Source organism: Perissodus microlepis, chromosome 6 (assembly GCF_051167445.1).
Source record: "Perissodus microlepis isolate ML-2025 ecotype Zambia chromosome 6, ASM5116744v1, whole genome shotgun sequence".
NCBI classification, from domain to species: Eukaryota; Metazoa; Chordata; class Actinopteri; order Cichliformes; family Cichlidae; genus Perissodus; species Perissodus microlepis.
The window spans coordinates 38,844,308-38,868,579 of record NC_140466.1 but is presented as its reverse complement, the minus strand read 5'-3'; the positions used below and the strand labels follow the sequence as shown (position 1 = coordinate 38,868,579).

At 39.7% G+C, this 24,272-nt stretch overlaps 1 protein-coding gene across 3 annotated transcripts in view; it reads right to left on the bottom strand.

Moving 5' to 3' along the window:
* The window catches only part of ttbk1a (tau tubulin kinase 1a), a 57,891-nt gene that overhangs the window by 6,706 nt on the left and 26,913 nt on the right, over nt 1-24,272 (bottom strand). For all 3 annotated transcript variants that reach the window (XM_084932320.1, XM_084932318.1, XM_084932319.1), the window contains 6 exons: nt 23,867-23,992; nt 23,632-23,786; nt 23,191-23,395; nt 21,717-21,889; nt 20,679-21,019; nt 17,417-17,598 (listed from right to left, as the gene is read on the bottom strand). In XM_084932320.1, coding sequence (XP_084788446.1) covers nt 17,417-17,598; nt 20,679-21,019; nt 21,717-21,889; nt 23,191-23,395; nt 23,632-23,786; nt 23,867-23,992 — 1,182 coding nt within the window. The remainder of the gene's footprint in view (nt 1-17,416; nt 17,599-20,678; nt 21,020-21,716; nt 21,890-23,190; nt 23,396-23,631; nt 23,787-23,866; nt 23,993-24,272) is intronic.

Sequence of the window (24,272 nt, the reverse complement as noted above, 5' to 3'; positions counted from 1 at the left end):
GTTAACTCGCTAACGGAGATTTGCCGCGTTAATGTGGTAATGGCGTTAGCGTCATTTTAACGAGATTAACACTGACAGCTGATGTCTTTTTCAGGGAAGGCTTTACATATTACAGCAACACAATGTTAAGCTAAACAGTGCATCTATTACAACAGCTTTGTAGTAGAAGAGGCCAGCTGTTTAACTGACCTGCATGCAGTCCACGCCTTTCACCACCTAAAAACATTGGGATCATCACAAAACAAAAAAAAAAAATACAAGGGGAAGCTAAAAGCTTGTAATGGGCTCTCTCTAAGAAGCAAAGACAGCATAAACTGGTACATTTTTCCCAAAACCCATTTTAATGTCATTTTGGTTGAACACAAGCTTTTCAAGATTGTCTAGATTACATAAATTGATATAAAAGGCACAAAAATGCATTGCAGAGTTCATCCTTAGATAGCACACAGTTTGATATTCAGGTGATTTTTCAAGTGTTTCCCTCGTTCAATCTTTAACATACAGCTTGGACATACACACTGAACCCCGGTTATTATCATGCTTATTAGAGGTTAAATGAAAATTGATTTCTCTTAATTGCTTTCTACATTTCTATATATATCTGTACAGGGTTATTTTTTTGATTTACAAAAGTTTAAAATACATGCTTTACCTGTAAATTATACAAGCAATGCTGTACAATCATATAGTGATAGAAAAAAATGCTTACATATATTGTACATGTGAAAGACACTCACGGATCATTACACTGAACAAATATTGTGAGCATTCAGTCATCTTTTCCTTATCTACAATCTGCTGAGACTGCAAAACTGATGAAGGAGCATTCAGGTACAATTTAATATTCTTTTTTTTGCTCTGTTGCTGCTATAGTCAAATTAAAGATGGGTGCCTTGAAGCGTAGTTCAGAGCAAAAACTAGAAGCAAAGGGTGACGTGTAAGCCTAGCTCCATCAAAATAGGAAAAGTTTCTGTCTCCTACAGCAACAAAAATGTCTTAATTCAAATGCTGACTTAAATTAATTAGTTAATCAATTTTAGTAGCAATAGTTTATAGTATTCTATTGCACACTTTTTTCCCTCTGATCGCTAGGTGGGAAAAAGCATATTCCACCAACCAGTTGGTGAATGTTTGCTGGCTATTACCAGCTGAAATTGGTCACAAAGAGCACCAATTTCTGCACCAAAAAACTCAGATTGCTGCAGTTACCCATAGTTTGCATGGAATATGCAGATTTGTCTGCAAACTCTTGCTAGCTAGCTACCAAGCAGTAGAACAGTTGCAGTGAAATTGGAAAAAGTGCAAAGCAAACGAAAAACTTAAACTGTTCAACTTCAAAGGAAAAGTTGTGGTTAAAAGTCCCAACTTTTAATTCAAAGCCAAACAGTTACTGTTTCGTGTTTGGTTGGAATTTCACAGTTTCACTAGCACTGAGCAAGCAGTTAACAAAATCCTCCCTTCCTTGCCAACTACGGCCAACTGCAACAGTCTGCTAGTGTCCAAGGCAATTGCACGATTGATTATCTTCAACTGGCAACAGCAAGCAATCTCCTGCAGCTACACACCAGCCTCACTTAGAATATAGATTTTTTTCTAAACTATTAAGGTAGTTAGGAGACACATGCAGGAACTTGTCTTGCAGTATCCCCGTGCTTCTAGCTTTTGTACCAAGCTAGGCTAATTGTATCAACAAATCTATGAAAGTGGCATAGTGCTGAAATATACCAACTGGACACCAGTATATACCTCTCTCTATGTATATTCACATTTTTTTGTTAGTCCTTAATATCAGGAAGACATTAAATATGCAAACGTATGTATGTATATCTGGAAGGACATATCTCTTTATTTATTTTATAATTTTTTGTGAATCATGCCATATTTTCTATGGTAGACCTTAACAGTTTTAATATGTTTTACTCAATCAACTAATTGCTTTACAACTGCTGTAATTTTATGTAATGAAACAGTTATTCTTCCAGTTAATTATAACTTTAAAAATGTGGAGTTTTCAAAATAAAAAACTATAAACCTCATAATATACATATATGGTTAATCGCAGGTTGTTCCTCCACTAACTGGAGAACACCTAAAATATATTTTCACATAATCACTCAAAAACACTCAAATCAAAAAGACTTGTCTGATCCGTGAGTATCTCGTGTAGATGTGAATTATTTACAGAACAATCCCAGACTTCTTTTAGTCAGAGCTGTATACATAATTACTGTACAGTGCTGTTTTTTACAGTTGGCAATGCATGTTGTTCAGATAGCAGATCTCATGCAAAGAATGGACACAATTGGCAAACAGTTTTGGTACAAGATGACACCTGTTGCAGATCACTCTTTTAGACTTGAGGTGTTTTTAGTAGAATAAGCACACTGACATATTTCTACTCCCTGTTTGTAACCAAATGTAGCATTACCTTAATGGTGATACAGGATTGTACTAGTGACAATCCTGTGTGGTAGTTGAATCATTTTGCTTGCATGCAAAATAAAGTTCAAAGTTAGCAGCTAGTCCCCTTCATACATTCTCAAAGTGTTTATGTTGTAATGCTATGGTAATATAAAATATACAGGGTGTCCTGAACTCAGTGTGAAGCAGCATGAAAACAAACTCAGTCTTACCATCAGGCTGGATCTGAATAACTGTCGGCACAGAGATAATGCCTCAAATAGAAGCTAAATAAAAGCGCAAGTGGTGCGTATTTAGTTAATGTAGCCCTTTGTAGCCCTGACATTGCCCGAGCATGTCTTTCATTGCACAACATGGCCATCTTATCTAATGTTATGTATATTTAAGACTAAAGAGGAAATTGTTCTTTAACAGCAGCATACAACAGACTATATTATATGAGCCATGACATGAATAAAGTGGAGGGTTTCAGAAGGAAAGACATACATACTGTATGTCTTTCCTCCTGAAACCCTCCATGTTTTTTCACATTGGCTCATGTGGTTGGTCAGTTAGCTTCTTAGGGTACCCCAAATAGGGTTTAAAATTCTTAGGACCCTAAACCGTTTTAATTTAGAACTCAAAAACCTTGGATGAGAGGTGAAATATCTTCATGAAACTTTAAGACTTCCACTTGCTTTCTTTCCAAGCTCTTTAGACTACCATGACCCGGATGACTGAAAACCTACACAGACACATTGAGAAGACCAATATTTCTTCCGGTAAAAGCCAGCAGATATCTGGATAACTGATATTTGTGATGGTTAAAAAGCAAATAAAAAGTTACATTATTGTCAGATAAAAGCTGATGATAGTAACCATCACAGACTTATTGCTTGCAGACCTGGCTGAAACTGAATGCTACTCAAACTATAAACAGAAAACAAATATAAATATTTTGAAATATTCTATTTCAAAGATCTTTTCCATTGCTCACGAATTCTTTTGTTTATAGAGATAAGAGTTTTTCTCTTATCTCTCCAAAATGAAAAACCATTTACTTTGTCCGTATTCTCTCTTTTTATCTCTGGTTATCTTTCCAGCGTTGAACCATTTCAATTTCCCAACAAAAAGCACCTCTTCGTCAATCATACCTGGCACTGACACCCTGGCACTGACCTTATAATGTAACTGAAATGTTACGTTTCATCATGTTTGTTTAGAAGATAAAGTGGACCTTTGCATTTTTAAAAAGAAAAATCCCTTATTCTGCTCTACTGGATCTATTATGTGATATTAGGTGCAAAAAATCAAAAAAGCACAGCTGGCCTGCAGACAGTCTTTTATGCTTCAAGCTTGGGTCCTCTACCAGAGGCCTGGGAACTTGAGGGTCCTGCACAGTATCTTTGCTGTTCCTAGGACTGCACTTTTCAAGACAGAGATCTCTGATTCCGTTCCTGGGATCTGAACCACTCACCCAGTTTAGGGGTAAATGCCCTAAGCACTCCAGTTACCACAGGACCACATTTCCTCTTGCTCCTCTCTTAGCCACTGATATTTCTCACTTTGACTTGGTAAAGTTACATTTATCACTATGACCTTCTTCCTCTGCGTGTCCACTACTATGTCCGGATGGTTAGCCATAAGCAGCTTGGCCGTCTGTATCTGGAAGTCCCACAGGATCTTAGATTGGTCATTATACCCCTAGTTACGATATTCCACGTATGCCCTGCCTGCTAGCATTTTCCACCCTGCTGCAATGTGCCTGATTGTCTCAGGGGTATCCCTACACAGCCTGCACCTGGGATCTTGCCTAGTGTTGTAGACCTCAGCCTCTATCGATCTTAGAGCTTGTTCCTGCACTGCCATGATTAGTGCCTATGCTCAGTCCAGCTTTGTCCAGCCATTGAATTTCTCAGTTGTGACCATCTTCCTGATGTACTCCTTGGTCTCCTTTCTTCTGCTTATTGTACAGTCTTGGCGTGCCGGACTTCTGGTGAAACCCTCAATGTATGGTTATGGCTTATTATCCCAGCAGGGTATTTTACAACTGGCAGAGTGGTGGTATTGATTGCTTGGATCTTGTTCTTCTCATTCAGCTTCTCTTAATCTCTGCAGGTATTTGGTGCCTGCAGCTTTCCTGGGGCCTCTTCGTCGTTCCTATTTGCAGGTGGGATTGCAAGGTACTTGCACCTATCCTCAATGTCTGCAATGCTGCCTGCCGTGTGAATGTTAGACAGAATGAGGCAAGTTGTGTAAAGCGCATTGAGTGCACAGATAGAGTAGAAAAGCGCTATATAAGAACCAGTCCATTCACCATTTACTCTTTCTCTCTTTGCTACCATTCGACTATGACATTCTGATGTTGGCGTGGATCAGCGAATCAAGGTCTAATTCACTCCTGGCATGTGGCTTGATGCCATCCATGTACAGGATTTGGCTGACATTGCTTGATTCTTTAGTAGGTATGCGAAGCCAGTCTTGTTAATGATCTGGCTGGTTTCATACCTATGCAGAATAACAGTGGGACAGAGCACCTCCTTGGAAAATACCACACTTAATAGTGGCTTGTGTAATTGGATTAAAGTTGTCCTCTAGTGTTGTTTGCCACATCCCCATTGAATTCCTGATAAAGGCTCTTAGGGTCCTGTTGACCTTATACATTTCTCGGCTTCCAGGATCCATGTGTCAGGTATTGTCATAGGCGGTGCACAGGTTGGTCAGTCTGGTCTTAAGTGACTTGAGTGGCTGCTCTATCAAGCAGAAGCTGGTGTTCTGCACCGGTGGTGTTTCTTCCAATTTCTTTCTGGGCCTCGCTCATATACTGAGCCATATGCCTGTCCATCTTAGCTGCTATGATACCTGACAAGAGTTTCCGTAAGGCAGGTTATTGGTCGGTAGTTGGACGTATTTGGGCATCAGGACTGTCCGGCTAGCCATTCTGGGTATGTCTCATCCATAAACAGCAACTTAATTTGTGTTGCCAGGCGCTCGTGGCGTGCAATTAGCTTCTTCAGCCAGTAAGTGTCAGGGCCGAATACTGTCCAGCTCTTTGTGCCTGAGACTCTTTCTTGGATGTCTGCCACTGTGATAGTTACTGGAAATTGTTCAAGGTTGCTGTGGCCTGCTCTTAGAACCACTAACGACTAAGGATTGTTATTATTTGTTGCATTCGTCTCCCATCTGATCTTCCTGTTTTGCTGTGTCTCCAGACTTGGTGGGGCTGCTCCCACATTGTTCCCCTGTCACTAAGAGTATACCTTGGATGGTTCAGTAGAGAACATCCAGTTTATTCTCAGGGTTCTATCTCTCTGGTATACCCCTTCAGGCAGTTTGCCAAGTAACCTGTTGGTGTGCAAGTGTTGGTGTGATATCTATCTATGTGTCTATTTACATCAGTACTTCCAACAGAAACCCAACATACAATACATAAAATAAGTCTTTTTGAATATATTTTAAACTAACAATAAATATAACAGGATTGACTGCATCCTCTGGAAGACCTGGATTTAACTCAAACTCAAACAAGTTTACAAATTTAAATGTAGAATTTAAAACATTTAAGAATTTGAATGAATCTGTTTGAATGAATTCAAAAAGATCATGATGTTATGAAAAATAGATGTTAAAATATTTCAGTAATGGGCTCACTGACTGGCACTGTTGTGAATGCCCCAAACTCATTCCACAAAAGCACACAAATGCAAATAGCAATGCTGGATGCATTCCATGGAAATCTGCTACCTCAGTGAGTGTGCTTAAATTATACTAAACAGAAAAAGAAAAATGATAAAAGAAAATCACAGATATGTTGTGTAAAACAAGATTCTGTACAACTAACGTGCATGATTCTTTTGATGGAATAATACATCCAAGCACATTCTGTTCAGGTCAATTTGTCAGCATTTGTGTGCTTGAATGGATCCCGATCACCTTAAAATATGTATCAAAGGAGAGTCAAACAAGAGCTCCAGCAAACACTTCACAAACTGACATGTACTTTTAAATGTTCCAAATGTAAGTTCACTTCTTTTACAGTCTTCTGATACTAATGAGAATTCATTAGAAAAAAGTGCAAAAGTTAAATTTAAAAATGTCATAAAACAGGCTTTAACTTTGTTAGGTCCTATCTGGCAGCCTTCTTCAGCCCTATACATTTTCCAGTTAAGAGGTGGCCCTTAATCTCAAAGAAAACAGTTCAGAAAATTATTTCTTTCAAATAAACTTTTTAGCGTATTAAAACTATAAATAAGACTATAAACTATAAATAATAAATCCATTCAAGAAAAAACAACCTTTTTTTGGTCTTTTTCATGATTTTTGCTTGTTTTGAAAAGGAATCTTTTTATTTTCTTAGGTAGAATTTGTCTTTATTGTAAATTTGTTTACTATGTAGTGGTAGTTGCTAATTTGTAATATAAATTAATGTAAATAAAAAGTGATTTTATACATTTGTAAATTTGTTATTGGTGTCAATTCATTTATGACATGCCAGTGTGTGTTGGTTTCTTTTACTAATTAGTTTCAATTTATTTAGTAACTATTATTTTTTGTGAAATATTTGTCTTTTAGGGACACCGTACTTCTTGGTGTCAGGTGTAGGTGTAATTAGAGGTTAATGCTGAATTCCTTTTCACACCTTGAGAAAGACTTTTATCACATACCCCTCTCTCTTCACACACAGAGTTTAATGAAGCAGAAGCAGAGTGAGATGTTTATATCACTGGTTGAGTGATGGCGAAGATTTGTGAAGTCTTGGTGCAAAACCTTGGTGGGATAACCTGCACTTGTTGATAATCACACTTTCGTTTTAGCAGAAAAGAATTGAAATAAATAAATGCACAGATATTGTAAAGCTTAACAGTCTGTTTGCAGCCCCACTCTGTTTCACGCTCCTCTTCTTCATAGAAGCAAGAAGGATGTATTCAGTTTCACATTATTCACATGAGTCTGCCAGATCTGTGGCATGTGCAACATCAGGTTTGTAGAAGCTTGTTAGAGTTTATTGCATGGAAAATATTCCCCATCTTGAGCATTTTTCTTCTTTTCTTCTGTTCCTCTTCTTACAATTGATAGAGCTACGTGACTGTGAATGTGTGTGTGATACTAAGTGTTTACCAGCTTAGCAGTGCTGCTGTCTGCCAGTAATATGGCTTGTTTTGTTTCATGACCATGTCTGGCTCTTAGTGTGCTGTTTTTATCACATCTGATTTATCTATGTGTACATTCATTAGAATATTTGTATATGCAGAGCTGGCCAGAAATATCTAATGAACCAAATACAAAGGCAAAGCTGTGTTTTATTTTGGTATTAATAAGTATACTGCTTGTTTTGATACAAGTCAAATGTCTTCCCAGCTCACCAGTGATGCTTCGTAATTTAAGGGCCTTTTGAAGCATTCTACACATTTTATTTAGGGCCAATGAAATTTAAAGATTTATGGATAAATACTAATAAAATAATTAGTATTTTAATAGTTGGTGCTCTTAATCAGAGCAAATGCACCAGAGATGATCTTGACTGTGGAACACAAATGGTGGAACAAAAGGAAGTGAGAGGCCAAACTGCACCGGGCCCCAAGTTGGTGTGACCAACCCTGCATACAGTATGTATGTATTGTGTATGTGTCTACTTAACACGTGTTAATTTAATATGTGTTTGAGTCCATCTCTCAGCTGTTGTTCTTGTTCATGAGCTTAGCTAACACGTGCTGCAGCTGTGCCCTCGACATATTCAGAACAGAGTGTCTGCTCCGTGGGCTGCCAGGGGTCGGCAGAGTGCCAGCATGCCGCCGGCGGGTTGAAGTAGCAGTGGCGTTGACGTGTGCTGGGCTGCTCTCAGCTGAGCGGCTCCTCTGGATAAAGTTCCCTCCTCCATGAGGATACTGCTCTGTCTCAAGGGTGGAGGAAGAAAAGACATAGGAGGCCAGCCTCCTCAGTTGGTTGGGCCGTGGTTGGTGCCTGTCCTCCTCCAACTGCAAACAGATCAACCAGAAAGAGGGAAGTGAGGTTAAAAAAGTTTAAATTAATTATTTATTTAAAAAAAAAACCAAGCAAACAATAAATTTCAGATTTTCTTACAGCTACAACCCCACATTGGTTTGACTTCCTGCCCTTTTCTCCTACCCCTCCATGACGTTAGACAGGTTAGACAGGAGAAAGCTGATTGATGCTCACTTCTGTCAAAAGCCCTCAGCTTAAATGTTGTGAGAAAAGGTGCTTGGGGAGAGAAGCTGGTGGAGTGCTGGTGTAAACCTGGCACTCTAAAGTTACAGTTATCAGAAACTATTTAGAAGCTATTAGAAACTTAACTGGACAGTTACACCAATTGACTAGCTTTTTGGATCAGACTAGCATCCTGGATTAGACTGGGAAAATGACGATGAAGACACTTTCCCCGACAAAGCACTTAAAAGGACACAAAGGCACCAGCACAAGCGCTGCACATACTGTATCTCACTAGTCTGGTCAGTTTGAGCTTTTGTTTTCTGAATGAAAAATTACCATTGGAGGTACAAAAAGAAACAGGGAACACAAAAAAGAGATGAGTCATCAAGCACACAAAACACAAACACACAATGGAGGGAAAAAGGGAGGAAATATGTTTGAACAGAAGAAAAAGGAAGAGGAAGAACAGAAATTCAGTGAGAGAACAGAGGTAAAGGACTATTCCTAAACTGTGCTTACCCCGAAACATCACTTTATTTCTTCTTGTGTTGTCCCAATGGCACCCTCGCTCTTTTCTTTGTCTCCTCAGATGAGTCAAACTTGACATACTGTGTACTTTTAAAGCGATAGGTTGGGGGCAAAGGCATCAGTAGTTATGTGGGAGCGGGAAAAAGAATTGACGCAGAAAAGACAATGGCAGTCCTCGATGGTTGGCAGCAGACAAGCTTGCTCTGAGTCTAGAGATGACAATCGTCGCGAAAACAAAGGAAAGTCAAAGAAGAGCTCACTAAAAAGCACTAAAATTAATTTGTGCATACGAATTTTCCACTGACACGGGCTTAAAAGGTATCCTGTTTCACTGCAGATAAAGTGAAATTTCAGTGATGATGTTGCACGTCCAGCCTGTAAACAGCAGCCACCAAGTATGGAGGACCAAACCTGACCTATTTGTAAATAAATAATGGACAACTCAAATGGTCACAAATTTGTAATTCAACTAAAAAAATCAAACGTAGATTTAAATTAATAGAAAATCACATCCATGAAGAAAATCCTGCTAAGGAAAATGAAAATGATGTGAAAATACAAAGTGAGCTTAATGTGAAATTCAGTGATTCCACATTAGTTTTCCACATAACCGGCTCTTCATACGCAGAATTCAGTTCAGTTTTATCTCTAAGGAGAACCAAGCAATTGTTGTGCTCACCTCCCCACCGCCCAACCCCATCCCCCCACCTCTTCCTCTAGTTCTATAGTGCCATTTCCATAGAAATTATTCTTGAGAAATTCCCAAGCACACAAAAACAAACACACACACACAACTAAGAATCCTGTGTCATGAAAAGTTCTTGGTTTTCAGAGAATGAACCCATTAGATGATCCCATGACATTTCTTCCAGCCCCATTCTCAAGACAAATGTACTAAAATGTATTTAATCTATTTATTTATTAAAATGAAGTTTAATTTCTTTTTGGTCCCTAGTTTGGTCCTCCATAACAAAGTGCTGTTTGTTTTTATGTTTTTATTTGTTTACTTTAACTTGGTCAAAACTTAGCATATATAAACTTAGCATAAAAAATAAGGAAATTTTTGTTTGCTCAAGTATTGCTTTATTGTAACAATGCTTCCTGGCAATAACTATTATGCTGTTAGATAGCATTGGTTAAGCAGCAGAGTTTAGTATTTGGGTTGCACCCATAGAAAACTAGCCAAATCCCCTCTGCCAATGCCACACAGCTTATTCTGTTATTGAGTCCTGTTTGGTGCTGTTTCATTGTATTGGGTGATTAAGGCTACGTCCACACGTACACGGGTATTTTTGAAAACGGAGATTTTCCGTTTTCGTTTTAAAAAATAATCCCGTCCACACGTAAACGCAGAAATGAAGGAAAACGCTGCTAGGAACATGCCAAAGCAACAGGTGGCGATATATTCCTAACCGTGTAGAAATGTTGGCCAATCAGAAGTCTAGAAGCCTCGGTGGGAAATAGTAAACAAGGATGGGGCATAGAAGCAGAACCGAGTCGTATGTGTGGAGGGACAGTAACTGTATGTGTATATGTAAGCATTTAAACACTGCAGAGAGTACAATTAACAGTAACAGTATTGTAGAAATTCATTTCACCGAAACAATAACGTGGCGCACAGTGTGATGTCAAAAAAGGCGCACACTTTTGACGCTGTGTTTTCTGCGTTTTCTCAGTTTTTCTCGTCCACACGTAAATGCAAAAACTGAGTTTTCAAAAATATCCACCCTGGCCGGAGTTTTAAAAAATCTCCATTTTCAGTGACCACGCCGTTTACGTGTGGACGAAAGGTGCAAATGCATAGAAAAATCTGTGTTTTCAAAAATACCCGGGTACGTGTGGACGTAGCCTAAGTTTGAAGAAACAAGACACACTGGCAGTTTATTCATTTAACAAACAGGGGCCTCAGCAGCACGTGGAAGAACCATACATAGCCACAACAGCATGGCACCACCTCTTCCTCATGCCGGTCACCAGCTTGGTTGTGGGATGGTATCCAATTCTTCAACCATCATTTGTTGCAAGTAAGCCAGTGTGGTTGTGTTGGTCATTCTGGCACAAACAGCACACCTAAGCATCAAGGTCAGGACTGCAGGTAGGCCATTCAATTCTCTCCACTCCCAAATTCAAGAAGAAGTCTCTGATAAACCCTGCACTGTAGGGACGAGGTGGACTGTGGAGACATGGGTTTGCTACTGGAATCTCATCTCAATAACACCCACCCACACCATCACATTGCCTCAACCAAAAACTGTTACCCTATGGGTACAGTCATGGCAGGCCTCCTGGTTGACCTATGGGACTGAAGATTGGCTGTGTGCAGTTTGTTCTGGTATGGAACATATAGAAGACAGCCTACAGTTTGTAAGTGCTGACGGGGTAAGAAAACCGTATTCTTGTGGTATCATCTTCTTGGGACACATATTTTGCAGCCTATCTCTGACGTCCCTTGATATATGAAACTTGCTCTTTCACTTGGAGATGCCAATAAGCCTCACTCCAAAAAGTGGTTGGTTTTGTGGAACACCACCTTGAAGTTGCCTTATGACATGTGACCTGATCCAAGTAAATCAAACATGGCATGGTAGAGACAGCTGACAGCTTCACAGAGACAGCTGGTAGAAACCAATGACCGCTGCGGACCACTGGGTCCATGCTCACAGACACTGCTAATCAGGCACCAGATTCTTAGTTACTGGGGTACCAGAACCTCAAAACAAGAGTCAATAGCAGAATAAGCTCTTTGGAAGAGACGATTTAGCAAGTTTTTCATGGGTGTAGCCAACATACTTAGCTCTGCTGAGCCCGAATTTCATTTTCCTCACGCACTTGGCACCATTTAAAGGGGAAATAAACAGGTAGAGGATTGATTACCAAGAAGCAGTATGATAAAGAAATACTAGAACAAACTCACATTTCCTTACTTTTTGTGCCAAGTTTATAATCATAATGTCGTTGGGATCTTAGGTTTCCATACACTCGTCATGTGCACGAATGTCATGGCAATTTTCTGCTTTTAACAACATGAAATTCTTAGTAAGAAAAATGAAGAAAATTTAGACTTTTCATTCAAATTTCAAATTTCATGCTGGGTTAAGCAAATAGGACAAGCTGTACCACTAAAATAAAAATATCAGTACCATTTGTATAAGAAGGTATTTTGATATTAAAAGGGTATTTGAGAAGGTATTGTATAGGCTAATCTAATTATAATTGAGAAAATATATTTCTCAAGAATATACATACTTGCCCTGGAGTAGTCTTATAATCAAATCGATCTGAGGCTAAACAGTAACACATGACAGCCAGTCCTGTTTGGGTATCACCAGGAAATGTCGCACATAAAGATATCAAAGAGATTCAATCGTGTGTCATAGTCAGGGGTTAAAGTGGGTTGTGTTTTCTGTTTTATAACTTGTTGTTTGTTTGGGTTTTTTTTTTTTTGGGGGGGGGGACACTCAAACGAATACAGGTGTCCATAAGTTGTGGTTGCTGTACTTTAGCATCTAGCTAGCACTACAAAAGAACATAAAGGGGAACAGCATTTTTTAAGTGGCATGTAATTTCAAATATGGCGCGTCTATCAGCTCAACAAAGATTAGCAAACACACAAATTGTTTGTGTGCAGTTTGATGCACAACATGTTGCTAGCTAAAGGTCCAGTTGGAGGCCGCATTTGTAGGCCGATTATATCACAGCCAGGCGACGAAGGCTGCTCCCAATTCGAAGGCTGCTCCAAATGCAGCCGACAAATGCGTCCTTCATTTCCCCAGATATGAAGGATGGGTCGGGTGTATCCTTCATGTCCCAAACTATCCCAGAATTTATAGCACTACTAAGTTTTAATATTACTCTTTCTAGGTCCCAAAATCAACTTTTAAGATATTTTCAGGCAAGAATGTAGCTGTGTAAACTTCAAATATCTGCTCGATTTATCAAGACATCACATATTTGCAAAAGTGCTCTGACGTTTTCGGAGATGCCTGTTACCCACCAGCTCGATAACTGACTGGGAGGTCAAGGCCAGCAAGAACACTGGACTCCTGGCGGTCTTTCGCTACTCAGGTTAAACATGATATATAAGTCACTTAGACAACTTAAAAATGTTATTGTAAGGTTTTTTATTTGTTCCTGAGTAAATTGGTTTGACTGAGATTTAAGTTTTCACACAGCTGAATAAACGTCAAACAGAAAACTGCTTAAACAGAAGTGTGAGATGGTTGAGAATTTACTCCAATGTCCTGTTATACTTTAGATAACAAGGAGAAGATGGCTGAATTTATTAAACAGCTGGTGACGCAAATCTGAAGGCTAAACCATCCCATTTCACAGCCTCGCACCTCCAGCCTTATCGGTCTTCGAAGGACCCGGGCCTGCGTAGACCGCAAGGGCCAGGTCCTTCGAAGGATGCGGCTTAGGAATTGGGAAACAGCTATTGGGTCTGTACATACGACATTATGTTTTTTCATGTTTTTTCATATTGGACAACAATCTGCAAATTTAATTAAAATTTAATAAACTATCATCTTATCTTTATTTTTAGTTAGCACAAACCTTAAACACTTCAAGCTGTAAGATAATGATAGTTATATAAGAGCAGATGCATGCTGGTGCAATAAGCTGTACGTTTTACGTCCAATGGATGCATGATCTGATTAGTTGACTAATCGCAAAAATAATCGGTGACTAGTCAACTATCAAAATAATCGTTTGTGGCAGCCCTAACTGTTAGTGCAGAGAATGTACGTTAGCCAGGACCACTCGTGAAACATCTTCTTACATCTGGTTGAATTCAAGTGTATAAATCTGCAAAGAGCAGTTCAGCAGATCACAGTCTCTTCATTAAGAAAATCTATTGGAGCTCTCAACAGAAATTATTGTGAGCTGTGCTTCTTTTCCCCACGCTGAACCATCAAAACTGATTTTAGGGTTCCCCCACCCACTGAATCCCACTGTAACCCCTGACTGTACTCATTTCCTGAGTAAAAAGAAAGAAAATAGAGCTTGTCTTTTTCTCTGCTCATATTCTACATAAATAATTCAAGCTGAGTAAATTATTTGAATTCAAATTCAGACTGAAATAAAGTCTTTATTCCCTGATATAATTTTATTAATACATTAATACATTAATATAGCACAAGGTTCAGTTAGCTTTGCACAGTTGTCCTCCAAAGAGCTACTTTTTACTTCCTTACTTGGAGTACATTTCAGAGCCTGTACTTTTTCACTTTTACTTGAGTAAAGAATTTGAATCACTACTTCAAGTATCTGTACTTCTACTTAAGTACAGAATGTCTGTACTTTTGCCACCTCTGCAGGACACTCACACGACAAAGAAAAGCCTACATTGCCCATCAACAAAACAGTGAAGCAACGGGTTGCAATCAGCTATCAGCACACGCGGCTATAATTAGTGGCTTCTTAGCTAACTATTTTGGACTCAATCTATGAGACATTACAGTGAGCAGAGTGCAACATAAAAATGATCAGACTTTTGAAAAACTTCTCAAACATGACAAAATATATTTTGATTGTGCTTTACATTTGGAAAAGCCTTTTTTTGTGTCACAATTTTTTCTTTTTTTCCCTACACCAAACACACAAAAATGAAATAATAATATTCAACATACTCAACCATTGCAACAATATTCATCTACATTACAGCTTTCATTCACAAATCTATTGCATTTCACCATGAAGAAAGCACAAGAAAGATGTGTTTTCTTTTTATCACCCTATAACCAGACAAGAACACCATTATTGGTTGCTTCTGCAAAACACACTTTTCAAACTTTATGTCACAAAGCCAGAATTCAGAGATTAGGAAAAGAGCTTGATCATGAAAAATAAACAATCAATTGAAATAACGATAGGGTTACGCAACTAAACATAAAGATTAGGCTATCATAACAGTAAATGCCACCCACGCAACACTACAACAACCTTCACACCTTTACTTCCTCCAGTGGGGAATTTTGTCACTGGATGTACAGCTTCAGCTGAAAATGTATTCAATGTGGAGATCAATCTCTGGAAAATCGGCCATTTTTATTCTGGAGTAAATTTCCATCTGTCTACATTCCCCAATCACAATATCACCAGACGTGAGTGTGTGTTTGTGTGAAAAGACATCAATCTGTCTCAAGGACTAGAAAGAGACAAGTCTCACAGCTACACAGTTAAATCTGTATTTCACGAGTCATAGGCAGTTGTAAAAAACAAACCATCAGTAATATTCTGGGTCAAAATGAAGCTGATTGTGGCAACAGTAATTAGATATCTGAAACAGAGTTAGTTAAACAAACTGCAGTTTGTTTAACCGTAGTTACTTTACCGTAGTTTACCAATGAACAACAATGCAAAAATGCAAAGAATGACAGACTCCAAATGGAAGTCAGTCTCACAGATTGCGCACAAAATATGGACAAATCTACTGTGACTTTACACAACTCTGCATTTTGAATTTTTGATGTTAGAATTTCAGCTGCTGTCACAAGTGGCCATGTTTGGATAAGATGGTAAATTTTTCAGTTAGCAGCTAATGCTAACAAGCTTGATTTGCCTAGTACAGGTGCACCTCACAGGCAGATACTAATTAGTAAAAGACTAAATAAATACTAGAACTTCACTCAACAAAACTGAGACAAAAATACTCAAAGAAAGGTGGTGGTTTTGAGACTATAATATGATTATTAAACAGAATTTAGCCTACAGAAAAAAATCTAAATAGTTGAAACCTATGAAAAATCTTCCCTCTTGTCTATACATTCTGTATAGCAGATATCACTTTATAAAGATTAGTAGTTTGTAATAAATAATGTATTCAGAAAAAAGTATATTTTGCTGGTTTTTAATGTCTGTCTTATTTCTGTATCATGCCTAAGCGAGAGAGTATTTCAAATCTTGGCATTCGGTGGGAAGAAATGAACTAAGGCACTTGGTATAGACATCTCCTGTCTGTAAAGCATTTTAAAACGTAGCTGTCTTAATTTGACTCACTCTGTAGCTAAATCCTATCAAAATTACTATTGTTGTTTTGATTTCCCAGGTCTGGTGATTTTTGTTTATTTTTTCTGTACCAGGCAATGTATTTTCAGAATTGCTTACAAGTATTTAATTTTAAAAATTGGCTAATTAAAATTTGCTAAAAAACAATTAGCTATCTAGCCTAAAAACAAGCTGTGAGCAAGCTATCGGAGTTCAGCTTTACTTTAAGGTCAGCATTTAACCTGCCAGAGGATCTTTTGGATGCTGGTAATTGAACAGAACAACTACTGTACATGTGACTGGTGCTCAAGACAGAGCTGCCTCGAATCTGAAAACAAACTCAGGTGTCTGGTGTCTGTTCCCCTCTTATCACCGTGGTCTTTTTAGGACAAGTCCAGCATGACCCGAAATATTTTGCTCATTATCCAAAAAGTACGTGGACTGTCTGATTCTCTGCAATCTATAGACAGATTCCTGCATTATTGTTCTTTTGCACTTGAAGTCTGTAGCAGTCCCATGATTACGATATGAAGGATATAGAGAAGAAGAAGGAAAGCACATATTCCTCGTCTTGATTACTTGTTGTTTGATTAGGCATTTCTTAATTTAACTAGTCTGTTTGTGTGTTAACTTTAGATCATATTTTAGTAAGGCAAACACTGATTGAATTAACTAATTGTGATTAAAAAAATATACTCATCAGTATAAGAATAAAGGTTTTGAGATAAGTTTGAAGAAGGTGGATGGATTGATGGATGGATGGACAGATGGACATAGAGATGGATGGGACAGCTGGATGTTCCAAAAATGGTCTGCCTCAACATGCTCTTTCATGTCTACAAACAGAAAATATTAGTGTCCAATTTCTAAATTCAAGTTTCAAGTTCTTCTTGCTTAATTTATCCAGCAGTTTGTGTTTCTCAGCACCACCACAGTCTGACTTAGTGGCCATTGAATGCCTAAGGGCACCTTTACACTTGTAACAAGTGTTTCCAACACGTGTTTTTTTTCCTGCACAACCAACTTATAAATCGGCACCATTTTAAAGACTCTTAAAGTAAATTGTAAATCATCATCACTGATAAAGAGGGAAGAATATACATTTGCAAAACCTCTGATCATGCTGGATTTGTCTTTTAAGTTGTATGTTGGCAGGCAGATAAATGAGCCGGAGCGTGCACTGTGCCTCGATATGTCAGTGTCTGAGCAGTCAGAATCACATACTGACATCAAAGAATAAACCTCTTTTGCAGTCGTCAAGTCCGCTCATTTGTCCGCAAACATGCCATCAAAGAACTAAACTCTTGTGTTATTGGCTGGCTGGGTCTCTTACCGGTCTCTGAGGTCCAGTGGGCTCAGACTCTCTCCGGCGAGGACGTCCTGATGGCAGAGAATGACAGGGCGACTGTGCTGGGCTGCCACCACTTTTCCTTGATGCCTCCTCCTCTGTTAGCGTTAGCATCCCCCGGCTGCTCTCCCGCGTGTGAGTCTTTGGACGAACTACTGGCTCCGCTCCTGCAAAGGAAACCAAAGACAATTCTGCAGTCAAAACGTCCTTGTGTTTACTTTAGTCACTAACAGGCTGCCACAGTCACTTGCAGTTTGCAAGATGCCAACTTGTCTGCAAACATTCACTGAACCATTGAGCAGTAGTGAAAAAGTGTGATGCAAACCAGAAACAGAGAACATTCAATTTCAAAGTAAAAGTTGTGCCTTAAGTTTAAAACGTTTACTTTGAAGGCATATGGTCTCAGTTTCTAGTTTGCGTTTATATAATTATGCTTTAATGTATTCAAAAAAAATTAGTTAAAACATCTAGCTATTTAATTTAACTTGAGATTTATTGTGCAACCACTGCAAAACTGTCCAGTGTCTTTAAAAAGAGATAACATTAGCGAGCAGTTGAGCAATTTAAGGGTAGCCAGTTAGTCGTAACTTTGTTACAGCGAATGATTCTTCGAGTTATTAATAATAATAATGGATTGCATTTATATAGCGCTTTTCGGGACCCCTCAAAGCGCTTGGCCCTGGAAGAAGAGGAGCAGGCCAACAAGGAAGAGGAGTTCAAATGAGAGGAGGAAGAGGAGCAGGCCAACGAGGAAGAGGAGTTCAAATGAGAGGAGGAAGAGGAGCAGGCCAACGAGGAAGAGGAGTTCAAATGAGAGGAGGAAGAGGAGCAGGCCAACGAGGAAGAGGAGGAGGCCAACATGGGAAAGGAGAAGGTCCAGGAGGGAGAGCAAGACAACCTCGCACCATCATTACGGACGAGATGCGAGCAACAGTCATTGACCATGTCATTGTCCATGGCATGACAATGGCTGAAGCAGGACTAAGAGTCCGTCCAAACCTGAGTAGGTTCACCGTGGCCACCATTATCAGGGCATTCAGACAACACAACAGGTATTGTACTCTATTGCTTTCTTTGTCACAATACAGTTTTACAAACCTATGAAAGTAGTCTATTGGTTTCAAATCAGTTGTGACTGTATTGTAACACGTCAATTGACAACACGTTTCTTTCTTTAGAGTTGAAAGAATGCCACATAGAGGTGGGAGGGTTGCCATATTTGCAGCGGCACAAGAAACCCTCATTGTGGATATGGTTCGTGGGAACATCCTCATCAGACTCCGGGAGATCAGAGACAAAGTCATTGCCGATAATGTCAACTTTGAGAGCATTGACGATGTCAGCTTGGCCACAATAGACCGAGTTCTCCGGCGCCAAAAGACGCGGATGAAACAGGTCTATAGGGTTTCCTTTGAGCGCAACTCTGCGCGACACAAAGACCTACGTTACGAGTATGTGCAAGTAAGTATACATCCATGTTCACAGTACAGTTAGTGGACATACTGTGTTGCTCAGTGGCCTACATTACTTCTGGACAATACTGTGCTACCTGATTGACTGTTGTTCTGAACACCTGTACGCTTTCACATTTTCACAGAGGATATTACAGTTGGACGCGATGGCCAGACTTCATGAGTACCTCTTCCTGGATGAGGCTGGCTTCAACCTGCAGAAACGAAGGCAAAGAGGCCGTAACATCATTGTCCAAAGAGCCATCACTGAGGTCCCTGGCCAACGGGGGGGTAATATTACCCTTTGTGCGGCCATGGGTTCAGAGGGGCTTGTCCACCGGCATGCTGTCCTTGGGTCTTACAACACCCAACGTCTCCTCACCTTCCTAGAGGAGCTAAAAGACATCCTCCTGGACCGCCAACAACACCATCCTGGGCCCGCACATCACATTTATGTGATCATTTGGGACAATGTCCGCTTCCACAGAACAAACCAAATCAGAGAGTGGTTCACCACCAACAGTGACCACTTTTTCAATGTCTGTCTGCCACCCTACTCCCCTTTCCTGAACCCTATAGAGGAGTTCTTCTCATCGTGGAGATGGAAGGTTTATGACAGACAACCATACACAAGAGAGAACCTCCTAAGGGCAATGGAGCTGGCCTGTGTTGACATCCCAGCGGAGGCCTTCCAAGGATGGATTTGCCATTCCAGGGCGTTTTTCCCGCGGTGCCTGGCAAGAGACAATATAGCCTGCGATGTGGATGGGGTGATGTGGCCCAATGCAGCTCAGCGACATGATGCCGCACAGTGATTGTGGTGTGTGTGTGGTGTGAATAATGTAAATAAAAAAACTTCACACCCTGTTTTCAAGAGTACTGTTGTGTGCAATAGATTCTGTTTTTGCATTGAGTTGTGTTACAGTAGTGTATGTACATGCAGGATTTTCTATAGATTTATACTCTTCATATGAAACTCACAAATCTAAATGCCTAATCCTCTGCAGAGATCTACGATGATCCGTTACTGTATGGTTTCTAAAAATATGCATTGGCAGTTATGAAACAAAGAACCTTCTCACAAATTGAGCATTGTGTTTTCAATTGTTTTGCTGTAGTGTGTAATGATGTGTATAGTGTTTACATTTTTGAAAGCTTCAAGCTGCTCTTTTGGTGTGAATGTTTGAGTTTTGCAGTGGGAAGGTGTGGTTGTGTTTATGTAGCTTTAGAAAAGGGTGTTGTGTTTAGACATTGGGGAACATGGTGGAAATGTTTGTGAAATGTGTTTTAGCATTTGAGAAAAACTGTAATACAATATTTCCCCAAAAGGAATGACTCTGACTTTCAGGGTGGTATTATGTCACAGACAACAACCCAATTAGATGTTTCATAATTTCCATCAAAACACTTGTTTTAGTTGTTGAATTCCCTCATTCTGCCTCTATTTGATAGATTTAGCACTTTATTTAGTCTGGTTTTCATTTTTGTTTTCCTAATAATTCACTAGGTTATTATTTTTATTAATGACTGTTGATAAAATGGAGACTTGCTTCCAATCCACTTAGAATTCACCACTTTTAAAGAGACCTATTTTGTCAATAGAACAGGGCTCCTATTCTATCAGCTCCTAGGTAACAACCAAACTTATGGAAGATGGCACCAAAGCTAAGGTTTCAGATTAACACTAGCACTGAAACATTTCAAATAGTGTCCTGCCCTGATGAACCAACCATTTTTATTATATTTATCCTGTTCATTTCAGTTTTATGACTAAAAAGCTTCTTTTTATCTCCTACCTCCAGCCCTGAGTCGCCTCCTCTCCTCCTGTTCCTCCAGAGGGCGTAGCTCCTCAGGCTCCTCGTCAGTAGTTCCTGACGTGGTTGGAAGAAAGTCTCGCAGCTCTGCCTCTTTGTCAATGATCACCCACTCTTTGCTATCAAAGTCTTCCTCCTCTGCCAGCGGTACAGAACGAATAAAGGCGTTGCTGTGGGCCTCCTGGTCGACGGATGCCACGGACACTTCCTGACGGCCACTGATCTGACGATCTCCACGGCAGCCGGGGTCAACAGACAGCATCTGAGCCGGCTGGGAGGAGTAGACGTGACGAGATGGAGAACCGAGGATGTCCATCCTAGACCTGGTGGACGCACAAACAAATGTGTACAAAATAGAGGGATATGGGACTATGACTCTTCTACAGCTTAACAACCTGGTAAAAATACTTTTTCAACTTTTTGTTTCATTGTTCAGTTCAATTTAAAGCTCAGGTTTAAACTTCTTAAGGGTAAAGCGAAATCAATTTTAAATATAGCCCAGACTAGTTGATTTTTCAAAGGAAATCTTAAGTCTCGGTTCAGCACTGATCCATAACATATAAGACATATGATATACAGAATGTGAAGTCCATTACAAACCTCGGTCAGTTCAGACACGTCCAAGTCAAGTCATGGTAACAGAAACTTTGAAGCCAAGTTTCACATTAAAAAGATTCGGTCTTTGGAGTGTATCCAAATGAATTCTCAACAATCAAAATCAAGAAAAATCTCAGAGCCAAATCCAAGTCATTCAAATCTAGTTGAACCTCTTTTGTACATTTCTGATTTATGTGGATTCAAAAAGTTGAGATCAAATTCTTTTAGAGCAAAGGCCTCATAATTAATTAATTCTAATCTTTGGTGTGATTTTATTTTTCAATAGGCAGGTTGAGTTTGGCTTATGTTTATTTTTTTAAACTGGAAAATGTTTTCATATTTGTTGTTTGTTACCAAAAGTAACATGAAATGCTGTCTCTTCACCTAAAACCACCTTTGTTGTTTTCTATACTTTACTGTCACCTCTGTCCATAGGCGTCAGCCCGGCCCTCAGCTGCAGAAAGACGATCAGATTCTGGGCTGTTGACCCGCCGATATCGTAAGGACCGACCCTGTCCTGTTGGGGACTCGGGTCCTACACCTCGTACAGGAGACACTGGACAGGCCCCTCGAATTGCTTCCTCTTCCTGAGCCCCCTGAGGAATGATAAAAAAGTGAGCAACCATTTAAACACTCTGGAAGGCAACTCTAAAACGACTTCCTTAAGTCAACATTGTCTTGATGCATGGTCAATCATCCAGGTAAGGAAATGGGTGAGCGAGTTTGGATAAGTGACAAAATGTTTCTCCCACTGAAAATGCTACGTCCAGATGAACAGAATCAACTTTCTGGAATTAAGTCAGCAGCATAAATAACAGCAACCCTAAGCCTAAAAGCTAACGTGATGTTTTGGAGACAAGCAAAGGAAACGTTTTTTGGAGATAAAACTAATACATTTTGATACCAGTGATTCTTTTTTTTTTTTTGTACAAGACTTCAAAACTTGCAAGAAGAAAAAATAAGAAAAAAGAAAAATGACATTTTCTGATAGTATATGGGTAGAGTTAAGGGCAGTCACTGATAGTGACTTGGCAGAAGGTTCATGTGAACCAAAATGTCTTAAGACTAAACAACTAACACATTTTAGAATCATCTAAAAGGCTGTAATGACAAAAATATTTTCAGGCAATCCACTTTTTGTTTTTATCAACTAATAATTGGATAAAAATGTTGCTTATGTTTCTAATGAAACAAGTCCATGTGAAATCTCAGAGATTTCCACAGGACTTCATGCAGTCCTATAAAAAAGTACACTCCCTGATTCAGTAGCAGGTAGAACTACCTTTAGCAGCAATAACTCGAAGTAATTGTTTTCTCTATAGCTTAATCGGTCTCTCAAATTGTCCAGCCATACATCCATTTTCTTCTGCTACCCATGGGCAGCAATCTGAGCAGAGAAACCCAGACCCCCTCCTCTAGCTTATCCAGGGAAACACTGAGGTGTTTCCAGGCAAGACGAGAGAGCTAACCTTGATTATTCACAGTCATTCTGCTGTAGATAATGATCCCAAGCTAGTGTGCTTGGGATCATTATCTGTTGTATGATCCCATTTGGACCAAGTTCAAAAAAAGCCCAAATCATCACCACTCTGCTTGACAGTCAGTGTTTGTACTGACATGCTGTGTTATGGCCCAACCTCCACTTTGGTCATGTCTATCCAATGGACAATGTTCTAGAGGGCTTGTGGTTTGACACAGTTTAGCAAATATAAACTGTGCTACCATTTTTATTTTTCAAGGTTTTCCCCTCCTGTAAATTCTTCCAAATAAGCCACATTTTAAGTCTCCTAATTGTAGTACCTCCTTTAGCATGCTAACTAAGGCCTCTAGAGTCTGATTCTGGGGTCGATTTAATGGGACTGTGGCATTACCAAAACCTATAACTGATGGTTCAGACCTTGGTTAGGCTGATCCTGAGTCTATTGCGGTTAAAGTCTGTGTCATCCCAGCCTTCTCCAGTCTCTCCAGAATGCTGGACACCGGTTTCCCCAGGGGGTCGGCTCGGTGGAGGTGGAGGAGCATTTTCCTGATCACTGAGATGCTCGTCTTGAACATCGGTGTTCTCCCTCTGTAGGTCTCCAGGAACTGGAGTCACAATGGCTCTATGGACACAGAATATAACAAATCTTTACATAGATGCTGTTATTTTAGAAATACTTTTGAATCTAATCATGCAATTTACAAAACTTTTTTGTTATGGTATTAACCAAATTCTTTCTAATACAGTCTGCATAGCTTTACAAATCAAAGAAAAATGGCTAGTGGCTGTTAGAGAAACTTCCCTTTTTGGCACTTCTATTTCAGACTTATTTTACAGGAGGTTGCAGCTTGTTCTTACCCCACCATGGCTGCAGTAGGTCGGGTGTTGTGCTGTGGTTGGGTGGAGGCACTGGTTGACAGCGTGACATCACTTCCTCCCTTTTCCCAATCAAAGGGTTCATTCTCTGTAATGATTCGCTCCTTCATACTGTTCTCAAACACTGACATCAGCAGCTGGAAAAAATACACAAATTTATGAATGTGAATCAAAGTCTCAATATTAGACTGCTCCTCTGAACTTTTATTATATCTACCTGGTAATCTGGTTTAGTGTAGTAGTCCAGGGCCAGGACATGGTCCAGAAAGATTTTAAACTCTGAAGGCATGTGTTTCAGCAGCAGCTGATGGTCATAACGCTCTTTAATTTGACCAACTTGTTCCTAAACAGAAAAAAAGACAAGAATATATATACATATATACATCCATCCATCTTCATCCGCTTTATCCGAGGCCGAGTCGCGGGGGCAGCAGCCTAAGCAGAGAGGCCCAGACCTCCCTCTCCCCAGCCACCTCCTCCAGCTTATCCGGGGGAACACCAAGGCGTTCCCAGGCCAGCCGAGAGATATAACCTCTCCAGCGTGTCCTGGGTCTGCCCCGGGGCCTCCTCCTCCTCACCTCACCCAGGAGGCGCCCAGGAGGCATCCTTGTCAGATGCCCGAA